The sequence below is a fragment of the Eleutherodactylus coqui genome, chromosome 8 (assembly GCF_035609145.1).
Source record: "Eleutherodactylus coqui strain aEleCoq1 chromosome 8, aEleCoq1.hap1, whole genome shotgun sequence".
Classification (NCBI taxonomy): domain Eukaryota; kingdom Metazoa; phylum Chordata; class Amphibia; order Anura; family Eleutherodactylidae; genus Eleutherodactylus; species Eleutherodactylus coqui.
The window spans coordinates 198,103,611-198,116,391 of NC_089844.1; the positions used below are offsets into that span (position 1 = coordinate 198,103,611).

A 12,781-nucleotide genomic window follows, 5' to 3' on the forward strand; every position below is an offset into this window, starting at 1 on the left:
ATTGGACCTGACCATTAACCCTTTCCAATCCAATTTTGGATTCAGGGTTTCCTAAAAGGCTTTCTTTTTTTGCTGTTGTACAACGGTGCCATCTGCTGGCTAAAGCCAGTGTGTGCGTCAGGGAGGCTCCGACAGCGGAGTTGCTGGCAATAGATAGTAAGAATACCCTGTCGGATGTCTTCTGACATTGGATCTATACAAGCTTCAATCAGAATGTAGGAAGACGTCAGACAGCGGATTGGAAAGTGTTAAAGGACAATCTCAGATCTTACCTGCCAGCTCTCGCTGCTCTGGTACAACCAGTCCTGATGCAAGAATCATAGGAACGCTGCCAAAATACCCATTTGTGATGCCCATAAGCAGAGAGAAGATGCACGGCCAGGCGGGGTGACTGAAGGTGGGATTCCCGCTCGGATACACACACATTATAAAAAGTGGGATGAATACCACACGCATGCTGGAACAGATGAGCAGGTTGATCCCACGCCATTCGTACGGCACCGCGGCCAGAATCTGGTAAAGCAAGGGTTAAAAAGTTAGTTTGTATAATTATTCATCATCTGCAAGTTACAAATCAAAGGCGATTCATCTGTACTTCCCCAGCGTTAGTGGAACAGAAGGGGGCGCCAAATCCCAGAGACCTGCAGAAAGTTGTGAGGCTGACACACATTTTGGTTCTGCTTCAGTGTTTTCAGATCTTTTAGGCCGGCTTCACACGGGCAAGAAAATTGTGTGAGATTTGTGCGCTGCAAAATACACACATCTGGCCCGAATGTGAAAACATGCTCATGTGTTACCCTAATGGGATTTACCAGATGTGACGTGAGCCTTTGTGAGGAGCAGCAGAGGAGCAAACATCAGGGAGAAAAGCAAAGTCCTGTGTGCTTAAAAAATCCCGTCTAACCTAAAATTGTACAAATGTACAAAATTCCAAGTCGTTCTGTAAAAGGTAACAAGTAACTGCGCTCCGCGTCATGGAATGAGGAAACACGTTTAGGGCTTATTCACACGTCCGTATATTGACCGGGTTTTCACGCCGATATACGGTGTCCCTTTCTGCAGGGGGAGGAAGCGGGTTGATCCGGAAGCAGTGCACTGAGCTCCTGCCAGCTCTCTGCCCCTCGCAACTGTTTGCATATAGGAGCGGGTGGGAGCTCAGGGCACTGCTCCTGGGTCTTCCAGGCTCCTCCCCTGCAGAAAGGGACACCGTATATCAGCCGGCGTTAATAAGCCCTTATATTGTGCAAATGTAGTAAAACATAATAAAAACTATATAAATTTGGTATTATCATAATTCTAACAACCCGGTGAATAAAGTTATAATGCATAATGAACGCTGTAAAATAAACCCCCAAAACACTGAGAAAATTGCAATTTTTTTCCCACTCCACCCCCCAAAAACAGGTTATTCAATAAATCCTATGTACCACACCTTTGATCCACAATCATATGTTCCACAATGTACCTTCCTCGGGTGGCCTCACATTCCTGTCCCATGGGTGAGGGATGTGGAGATAGCATCTCTGCCGGGGCCTTCAGGAGGGTCTTGGTTACAATGCTTCTAGTTGCACGGTCACGTGAACTCCCTGGCACCCATTACGGTCACGTGAACTCCCTGGCACCCATTACGGTCACGTGAACTCCCTGGCACCCATTACGGTCACGTGAACTCCCTGGCACCCATTACGGTCACGTGAACTCCCTGGCACCCATTACGGTCACGTGAACTCCCTGGCACCCATTACGGTCACGTGAACTCCCTGGCACCCATTACGGTCACGTGAACTCCCTGGCACCCATTACGGTCACGTGAACTCCCTGGCACCCATTACGGTCACGTGAACTCCCTGGCACCCATTACGTTCACGTGAACTCCCTGGCACCCATTACGGTCACGTGAACTCCCTGGCACCCATTACGATCCTCGCCTCTTACCACATTTGAAAAATGATGCTTTTCCTCTTCCTGGTTCGTCGTTTCGTTTTGAAGCACGCATAAACTGAACGATTGAGGCTTATTGTTCATCGTTCAGTTTGTGTGCGCTTGTACACAGAACGACAATCTTCAGATTCTCGCTGATCGCAGGGTTCTGAGTGATCTGTCAGCCCGTGCAAAAGGGCCCTAAATGATACCTTATGCCCGTTTGTAGGTCAAATAGGAAACCAACTCATCATTAACCCTTTGCAATCCAATTTTGGATTCATGGTTTCCTAGGGGGCTTTCTCTTTCTGCCATTTTACAATGGCGCCATCTGCTGGCTAGAGCCAGTACTGCGGTTTGCGACATGCTAGAGAGGCCCCCGACAACAGAGCGGTCAGTAATCTACAGTAAGAATACCCTGCCGGACGTCTTCCAACATCGGAGCTGTACAGCCTTCAATCAGTATGTCTTTAGACGTCAGACAGTTGATTGGAAAGCGTTAATGTACAAACATAATGGAAACAACACGGATATTACTAAAACTCACCTTGCCAACAAAATCTGAGAGGTTAAATACAGCCATGATGAGAATCGGAAGCCACTCCCCCATCGTACAATTCCTGATTTCTGACTCCAATCCAGGAAAAAGGCAGAGGGTAATGAAGTAGGTCACAGAGATAGAGAGCATGTAAGCCCAAATTACACGCAGCACCAGATAACGATGGAACATCATATCTGCAATATCAATGCGCCAAATTAGTCATTGTATTTGTCGTACAAACAAACTGGTGCTGCCTTATGATGTGCGCCTACGCGTCAGTCCTACGTGTCGCCTGGTATATGTGTATATATAGGACAGAACTGACTATATATGTATGTATATGCTAGGCTTAGGTCACAGTTCTATTCCCCAGTCAGTTTCACTCTATGAGGGTCATACAGTACCAGAGGGCTAGGAAGGTTTTATAGGGAGACAGGCTGACACTAATCTATGAGAGACTGCAAATGGTGGAAGAAGGGAGGGGCCAAAGGGCTTTGACAGTAAATTCTGCAGTTGTCAGAAACCATCATAGTGATCTGGGACAGAGTGAAATATAAAGAAAAGACAATATCTACAATCAGAGAAGACATCACCAGTGAGTCACTGGATTTAAAGGCAACCTGTCAACAGATTTTCATGTATTAAACCCCCTTTACCATTTAAACAGTCCTGTAGTGGGCATTTATATAGTTATTTTGTTGACCATCCTGCACTGCGCATACCCGCTTAGTGTGCAGGACCGTCTGTGATGGGCTGCATCTCCCTAAACAGCGCCCAACTCTGTGCCAGTGACGTTCTCCCGTCATCACCACCACATTCTACATCTTGTACATGCTCTGCAAGCAAAGTAATTTGTGAGCAGATTCCTGGAATCTAACGGCGCATCCGCTGATCATTTTGGTGGCGCTGTAGAGGTATTGTTCCAGCTTCCTATTTGCATATGTCCCATGGATGGCCTTATAAGTCTTCCCACACACCTTCTAGTTGCTCTCCTTGGGCTGCTCTCACACAGCCCACTTTTTACAACAATTAGCGGAGTGTTTCAAACAGCGCAATAACCGCGGTACAACGCCTCCTTTTCAGTGGGGCTTCGCAGACTAGTGCTCAAAACTGCACGATTTTCGAGAGCCGTTAGCTCTATTTTTGTGCGTTTTAGCACTTGTTAAAGCATCTCATCACCCATTACATTGACGGGGTGCGTTAAAAGCCACTGTCAAACGCTATAACTTGCGTTTGAAAACGCAGCACAAAACTGCGTTAAAATGCTGCAGATTTGGATGTGGTGTTTTGTGAACACATTTGTGAGAGCGGCCTTAAGGAGAAACTATACCCTTCCTGACCCACGTCTATAGGCCATAAACCTGTCTGTGTATGGCTATTTTGGCTTTGGCTCACGATTCCCAGTCATTGTTATAAGGCTTGTTTAAAAATTCTGACATTGACTTGCAGGAATGCTGCCTTCCAATAGGTGGCGCTGCAGGGGTATTGTTCTATCTTCCCATTTGCTGATCATGTTTCTCACAGCACTTGCACGAGATCTAGACTGCGGTGGCGGTTACGTACACAGAGTGTGGTGGTGTTTGGGGAGGTTCGCAGGCCTCCCGAGATAGTCACTACGGATGGTCCGGCTAGCCCACCACACCGATCTGAAATAATGTGGCGGGGAAAAACTAAAATTGTTACCCATCATGTGTCGAGCATATCTGTAAAATCAATGAAGTAACTATATAAAAGCCCATTACTTCGCTGTGTAACCCCATAACGTCACAAGACGTACGGTTACATCTGTGCATTCAAGGTTTGCATCGAGGGGGATCGGGAGCTGATCCCACCCCATACAATGTGGGTGCCGGCTGGGTCATTCCAGGATAAATCACCCAAGGCGCAACACCCGACCATCTCCAATTTTTACAAAAGTTTGCAAATTTGTTCAATACTAGAAAATATATATATATATAAATCTCTCTCAGTTTTCAGACCTATTGTGTCAAGAAATACAGGAGGGTCAATTTTCGAAAGGTCACCGAGAATCAGAATTTTTGAATTCATAAATCCCAAACGATTAGGTGTGAGAAGATGTATGAGGTGTCACTCTCTACATAAAAATACAAGTTTCAACATAAGCTCGATACAAGTTAGAGAAGAATTGGAAATCATTTTTTTTAAATATTACGAGGAACTGCGCCACTTCAGAGACACTAAGGTTCCTCCTTACCACCAAACTGCAGGGAGGCGATTTTTGTAGTTTTTGAGATAAAACTTCTTGAGCTCTTATTGCCAATAATACATCATTAATGATACAAGCGTGTGATATGGAATACGTGTAATATATACACATAACATATTTTTCTGACCGTAAGACACATTTTTTTAAGCAAGCATAAATCTTGCTCCCCGTTTGATCCATGTGCAGCTGTAGTGGCCCCGAACGTCTATTCCTGGCCCCTCCATAAATGTCATACATGTCGTGTCTTCTGTGCAAACTGTCTAGTCTCTTGTTATGTGTATTGCACAGCTGCAGCACATGAGAGGTTAATGTTTGGAGTCAGTCAATGAGTCTGTCATCTTCTAAGGTTAAACGTGGAGTGCTGTCCACATGGAGGTACCTCTAACTTTCATGTGGTGAAGATAGAGATAAGGAAAAAAAACGGTAATCCTGCGCGGCTTTTATATAGAAGAGCGACCAATTCTCTTGAAAGATTACAACGGTCAAAAAAACATTTAATAATACAAACAGAGGTCACAACCTCATATAAAATAGATACTTGCGGGATAATATGCGACGCGTTTCGACGTGCCAGACGTCTTTCTCAAGCATACATAGAACCAACAGGACATGGCATATATAGCACAGTCAACAATTACATACCCTTCCCCAGAGGTCACCGGAATTGTGTAGGGCGCCATCTTGGGCCACGGGCGATGACGTTTCATCCTGATATACTATAGAGCTATTCGGAGTCGGCTTCAAGAGCCGACGTCCGAGGTTGTGTCACATGACCCATATTACGGCGGTACGCTCTGTAAAAGACACGCAGCGCTGCGTTCCACACAGGAGGTACGACAAAAAAGAGTCATAATCATAATAGGTATCATGTCTATAATCCCCCCTATAGAAAGGAAGGGTCTTATCAGCATAAGACACATCAACCACAAAAAAACACTAATGTGTCAGTTATTGGAAAGAATGCATTACAGGGGGGTACAACAGTGAGAAACTGGTCTGGGAAAACCAGCATCTTCACTAACCAACCATACCATAGAAAGCCACATAACAGCGGACCGAAATATTTGACCACTGAGAAGGACAAGAGAGAAAATAAAAATGGGTATTTGCATAGTAGTAATAAACACATTCAAACAACTTTGCAACATCGTACCGTGAATGGGACTCCGGGAGATCATTCGTCACCTGGGGTTCATTGGACTACAGCTATGAAAGTGAATAAATCAACCCAAGTTTCTAGGGTGTCGCGCCTTTCAAGTATTCCAAAAACAATAGAGGTAGATCCAAATCAAGAAACACCTTTAATAGATCTATCTAATCATAGCTCTGTCTGTTTAAGGGTGCATTCCCACGAACGTATATCGGCTCGGTTTTCACGCCGAGCCGATATACGTCGTCCTCATCTGCAGGGGGGGAGGATGGAAGAGCCAGGAGCAGGAACTGAGCTCCCGCCCCCTCTCTGCCTCCTCTCAGCCCCTCTGCACTATTTGCAATGGAGAGAGGCGGGGCGGGGCTAATTCTCGGAACTTAGCCCCGCCCCGCCTCCTTTAATTGCAAATAGTGCAGAGGGGTGGAGAGGAGGCAGAGAGGGGGCGGGAGCTCAGTTCCTGCTCCTGGGCTCTTCCAGCCTCCCCCCCTGCAGAGAGAGACAACGTATATCGGCTCGGCGTGAAAACCGAGCCGATATACGTTCGTGTGAATGCACCCTAACCCCCGGGAAAACAACTTTGTTATCTTTGGTACCCTCTACTTGGAGGATCGACAATTTAAACAAGACAGAGAACGCGAATCCGATTGATGCAGTAGACCTTGAAAAAGCTCTGTTAAAATCCCCTCTGGCAGACTCCACCAAATGTTACTGATATGGTTTCTAGAGCTGTATCTGGAGAGAATACGCCAGTAGAAACCTATATGAAAACATCAGTTCCAGTTAAAATATATAAAAGCAGAGACCCCCTTTTTCCATTATTGGAGCCCACGACACCCCGAGTGGTTCCCTCCCAACACTCACTCGGGGCCAAAAACAAAATATTTCAGTTCTATCAACCACTCCCATCCATCAAATCCTCGAGGAAACGAAGCCTCGAAGACGTAGAGGGAAAAGAGGGGGAAGGAGGTCTAAACGAAAGGAAAATAGTCAAGAAGGGGAAAACGCTAAATGTGACCCAATAATGAGGAGGCGAGATCTATGGGGATTTTCAATATTTCTAGTCATGTTTTAAGAAGGAAGGAAGCAGAGGTCTTAGCAAAGGGCCTTTCCTTTAGTCCTTCTGTGAGTGCAAATTTATTTGATCTTTTTGTTGATTTGAACCATTTTATAAGAAATTTAACAGTGACTCGTTTCTTTTCCATTCAAAAATTGAAAAACGAATATAGGGAAAATGATGAATTTGAAGTGTTCAATTTGGAAGACCCTATACCTAGTGGTCTGAAAGCATCCAGTAGAGTTTTTCCATTGGACAGCAAAGGTAATCATATCAATTTATTCTATCAGAGTGTAATGCATGAATTCTCGGAGTTATGTACCAAGGAAAAAGGTTTAAAATACAATTTAGATAAAAAACAACAATTAGCAATAAAAGGATTAACTGGAAATCCCAATATCGTCATAAAAAAAGCAGATAAGGGAGGGGGGGTTGTAATCATGACTCATGATTACTATAATTTTGAATCACTGAGAATTTTGGAGGATCCGGTTTATTATCAAAAACTAGACAAAGATCCGACATCCCTTGTTTCATCTAGACTGCAATCATTGGTGGATTTAGCTGTAGAAAATAATTGCTTAACAAAAAAAGAAAGGGACTTTATTTGTATCCAAAACCCCGAAACACCATTTTTTTACTTTCTACCTAAGATCCATAAAGACGCCAACACCCCTCCGGGCCGTCCGATAATTGCAGGTATCAACCCAATTACCAGCAATCTATCCCAGTTCATTGACTATCATTTACAAAAATTTGTTATAACTTTGCCATCATACATTAAAGACACTGGTCACATCCTGTCAACGATTAAACAAATACCATGGAAAGAAGATTATATTTGGTGTAGTTTGGATGTGACCTCTCTATATTCTAACATCCATCACCATCAAGGAATTAATGCAGTACGATATTTTCTAGAACAAGACCCTTTGATGCCAGTGCAACAAAGGAAGTTTATACTTGATGCAATGCATTTCATACTAACAAATAATTACTTCACATATAACAAAACGTTTTACCAACAAATTAAAGGTACCGCCATGGGTACCAAATTTGCGCCAAGCTACACAAATTTGTTAATGGGCTTTTTTTGAAGAAAGGGCCTTTAAGGATGATCATATTATTTTACATTGACGTTTCATAGACGACATCCTGTTAATTTGGGAAGGCAAAGTAGAAGATTTAGAACAGTTTGTTATAAAGTTAAATCGTAATGATTTTAACCTAAAATTTACAAGCCATATTAATAAAACAGAAATAATCTTCTTAGATTTAGTTCTATTGTCTGAGAGTGGTCTTATTAAAACGAAGACACACTTTAAATCCACTGATTGTAACAGTTATCTGAATTTTGGGAGTTGTCATCAAGCTGGAAGGTTAATATACCTCATGGGCAGTTTAGGAGAATCAAAAGAAACTGTTCCTCATTAGGGGACTATAAAGAACAATCAAAAGTCCTTATAACCAGGTTCCAAGAAAAAGGCTACCCTTCTGAATTGATTAGGTCCGCCTAGGAGAAAAACTTACAGGACTTACCTTCGGATGACCTCTCTAGAAAAAGTAGGACTGATATAACTATTAATAAAACTAAGAGTGATGTTAAGAACAAAAAACCACCGTTTATTACTAAATATAATGTACAGCACAAGAAAATTGAAAACATCATGGAAAAATATTGGACCATTTTAAAACAGGACCCATTCCTTCTGGAAAATATTCTAGACAAACCAAAAATCATCTATCGCAAAAATAAGACCTTGCAAAATATATTGGCCCCTTCAAACCCTGTTAAATATCATCAAAAAGAACAGAGGTTGGTACACACTAACACAGTTGTTGGCACCTATAAATGCCTGAAGGCTCGCTGCAAGTGTTGTCCGGTAATAGTACAAGGGGAGAAATACATTTTTGTGAATCGGGAGAAAAAACTGATGGGGATTAACCAATTTTTGAACTGCGGTTCATCCTTTCTTATATATCTCTTGGAATGCCCGTGCGGCCTACAATATATTGGGCGCACAACTAAGACACTAAGAACCAGAATAAACCAGCACAGATACAATATTTTAAAGGGCTTCCAAAAGCATAGAGTCTCACGACACTTTTTAGAGAAACATCAAAAAAATGCGTCTCTGCTAAAAGTCACACCAGTAGAATCCATCACCTCCAGGTCATTTTCTCGTCTCAAAACAAGAGAAATGTTCTGGATATTTCGTATGGACACCCTATACCCCAGGGGTCTAAACGAATCTTTAGAGAAGATCTTTTGAGGAAAATAGATTAATTGGTACCCCTCCTTTTAATTATAGAGGTTTAATATTGCCCCTTTTTTCTTAATGAATATAGATGAATATGATTATTAATTATCGATGAATTATCATTCATTTTTAATCAAGATATTAAAGGGGTTGTCCCGCGCCGAAACGGCTTTTTTTTTTTTTAGGCCCCCCATTCGGCGCAAGACAAACACAAGGGATGGGTTAAAAAAAAAAAAAGTTTAGTACTTACCCGAATCCCCGCTCTGCGGCGACTTCTTACTTACCTTACCAAGATGGCCGCCGGGATCTTCACCCACGATGCACCGCGTGTCTTCTCCCATGGTGCACCGTGGGCTCTGTGCGGTCCATTGCTGATTCCAGCCTCCTGATTGGCTGGAATCGGCACACGTGACGGGGCGGAGCTATGCGATGACGCGTAGAAGGGGCTGAGCCAGAACGCCGCTCGTGCCGAGACCCAAGAGAAGGGAGAAGACCCTTCTGCGCAAGCGCGTCTAATCGGGAGATTAGATGCTGAAATTAGACGGCACCATACAGACGGGGACGCCAGCAACGGAGCAGGTAAGTGAATAACTTCTGTATGGCTCATATTTAATGCACGATGTACATTACAAAGTGCATTAATATGGCCATACAGACGTGTCTAACCCCACTTGCTTTCGCGGGACAACCCCTTTAATGAATGTTATGTTTCATATTATATATTTCATATATTTTTTATAGTTATTTACTATTATATATGAGAATGATTTTTTAGATTAATTTTTTTGATAGCTTCCCCATCTTTCCCCTTCCCTTTTCCTTTTCCCAATTTTAATAGATTGAGAGTTTATATGTAAATGAAAATCAATTTTAATATTTCTATAGGAAGTAATGAGTGAGAGCGTTTTTATGTCCACCTTTATTGTATTGTATTTGCATTAGCACTCATTTATCAAAAAACAAGATATGATGCCGTACCTCGGCTCTGGATGTCAGTTTCCTAATGGAGTACATCGCGAAGCTCCTTACACACAGCGGGTCTCCCCATATGGGCTATGTGATATGGCCCCGAGCGCCTGACAGATTAAGGAGGCGGATCCTAGTTCAGTAGTCACGAGGTACGGCTCTTGATGCCGGCCCCGGACACTAACTCCTGTATGGAACGCAGCGCTGCGTGTATTTTACAGAGCGTACCGCCGTAATATGGGTCATGTGACACAACCCGGGACGTCGGCTCTTGAAGCCGACTCCGAATAGCTCTATAGTATATCAGGATGAAACGTCATCGCCCGTGGCCCAAGATGGCGCCCTACACAATTCCGGTGACCTCTGGGGAAGGGTATGTAATTGTTGACTGTGCTATATATACCATGTCCTGTTGGTTCTATGTATGCTTGAGAAAGACGTCTGGCACGTCGAAACGCGTCGCATATTATCCCGCAAGTATCTATCTATTTTATATGAGGTTGTGACCTCTGTTTGTATTATTAAATGTTTTTGACCGTTGTAATCTTTCAAGAGAATCGGTCGCTCTTCTATATAAAAGCAGCGCAGGATTACCGTTTTTTTCCTTATCTCTATCTTTGCACTATCTGACCTCTTATGAGGCACGGATTTTTGGTGACATCTGCAGCTCTCCAGTGATATCTAATTCAGTGGATCTTTGCAAAGAAAATGCTATATGCCTACTTGGACACTGGGTGCTGACATGTCTGGCACCAGGTGAGTCGCTATATTATATCATATATTGTCTTGAAAGTTGTCTGGCGCTCTCCTTGACTCTTATTTTTCATGTGGTGAAGAGATGGAAGAAGAGGAGCGGTTCCTGACTGTCCATATACCAGGAACCGTGGAAGAAAGTGAGAGAAGCAAGAGAGATAGTTTGAGAGTGAGCGTGAAGTGAGAAGGCTGAGATCCCCGTGCAGAGGTACTGTACTCAAGAGTGTCTGTGGAGTGACCCTACCCCTGTCCTCCTCCGGAGTGGTTCCTGTCAGATAATTTGGCCTGTAGGACCACTTGTCATCATGTGTTTCCTCCTGGTAAGTGCCACCGTGACAAGTGACCACTCTACCCTCCCAGCTCCTCAATGTATGCCCTGTGTCCAGAGTCACCGTACGTGATACTACACAACCCATTGCAGAGCCCGCAGAGCAGTGATAATGTGGCTCCTCCCTCCTAGACCCCGCAGGGCAGTGATAACATGACTCCTCCCTCCTAGACCCCGCAGGGCAGTAATAACGCGGCTCCTCCCTCCTAGACCCCGCAGAGCAGTGATAACACGGCTCCTCCCTCCTAGACCCCGCAGAGCAGTGATAACACGGCTCCTCCCTCCTAGACCCTGCAGAGCAGTGATAACGCCGCTCCTCTCTCCTAGACCCCGCAGGGCAGTAATAATGCGGCTCCTCCTTCCTAGACCCCGCAGGGCAGTAATAACACGGCTCCTCCCTCCTAAACCCCGCAGGGCAGTGATAACGCGGCTCCTCCCTCCTAGACCCCGCAGGGCAGTAATAATGCGGCTCCTCCCTCCTAGACCCCACAGAGCAGTGATAATGTGGCTCCTCCCTCCTAGACCCCACAGAGCAGTGATAACGCGGCTCCTCCCTCCTAGACCCCACAGAGCAGTAATATTGCGGCTCCTACCTCCTAGACCCCGCAGAGCAGTGATATTGCGACTACTCCCGCCTAGACCCCGCAGGGCAGTAATAACGCAGCTCCTCCCTCCTAGACCCCGCAGAGCAGTGATAACGTGGCTCCTCCTTCCTAGACCCCACAGGGCAGTAATAACACGGCTCCTCCCTCCTAGACCCCGCAGAGCAGTGATAATGCGGCTCTTCCCTTCTAGACCCCGCAGAGCAGTGATAATGCGGCTCTTCCCTTCTAGACCCCGCAGAGCAGTGATAACACGACTCCTCCCTCCTAGACCCCGCAAAGCAGTGATAACACGGCTTCTCCTTCCTAGACCCCGCAGGGCAGTAATAACACGGCTTCTCCCTCCTAGACCCCGCAGGGCAGCAATAACACGGCTCCTCCCTCCTAGACCCCGCAGGGCAGTAATAATATGACTGCTCCCTCCTAGACCTCGCAGAGCAGTAATAACATGGCTCCTCCCTCCTAGACCCCGCAGAGCAGTGATAACACGGCTTCTCCCTTCTAGACTCCGCAGAGCAGTAATAACACGGCTCCCCCCTCCTAAACCCCGCAGGGCAGTAATAACATGGCTCCTGCCTCCTAGACCCCGCAGGGCAGTAATAACGCGGCTCCCCACTCAGCAGCGAGCTGATCCTTCACTTTGGATTCCCCTTGAGTGACTGATCCTAGCCTCTCCCACCTGCAGATATTGCCTAAACCTTTCTCTCCGTCTTTCTCCTTATTCCCCTCTTTCCACACTCTGTCTGCTGAATCCTGTCTCCATCCCCAGCACACGCAATCTGCAGCAGTGAGGGGAGGATGGACGTACAGACAGAACATGGAAGCCATAGGAGGAAGCCAAACTGTGTAACAATGTGCCGTTATAGGAGCTGAAGCATTACTGAGATACAATGTGCAAGTGAATGGAGATTAAGTGGACAGAGGACATCACTGCTACAATATGTCAGCAATGTAGGTGTCCAGTCTCACGATGAACTCT

The 12,781-nt window shown here is 45.0% G+C and overlaps 1 protein-coding gene across 2 annotated transcripts in view; it reads right to left on the bottom strand.

Annotated features, from left to right (window-relative positions):
• SLC29A4 (solute carrier family 29 member 4) overlaps window positions 1–12,781 on the bottom strand; it is a 72,842-nt gene that overhangs the window by 3,680 nt on the left and 56,381 nt on the right. For both annotated transcript variants that reach the window (XM_066577230.1, XM_066577231.1), the window contains 2 exons: window positions 2,468–2,655; window positions 273–513 (listed from right to left, as the gene is read on the bottom strand). In XM_066577230.1, the coding sequence (XP_066433327.1) occupies window positions 273–513; window positions 2,468–2,655 (429 nt within the window). The remainder of the gene's footprint in view (window positions 1–272; window positions 514–2,467; window positions 2,656–12,781) is intronic.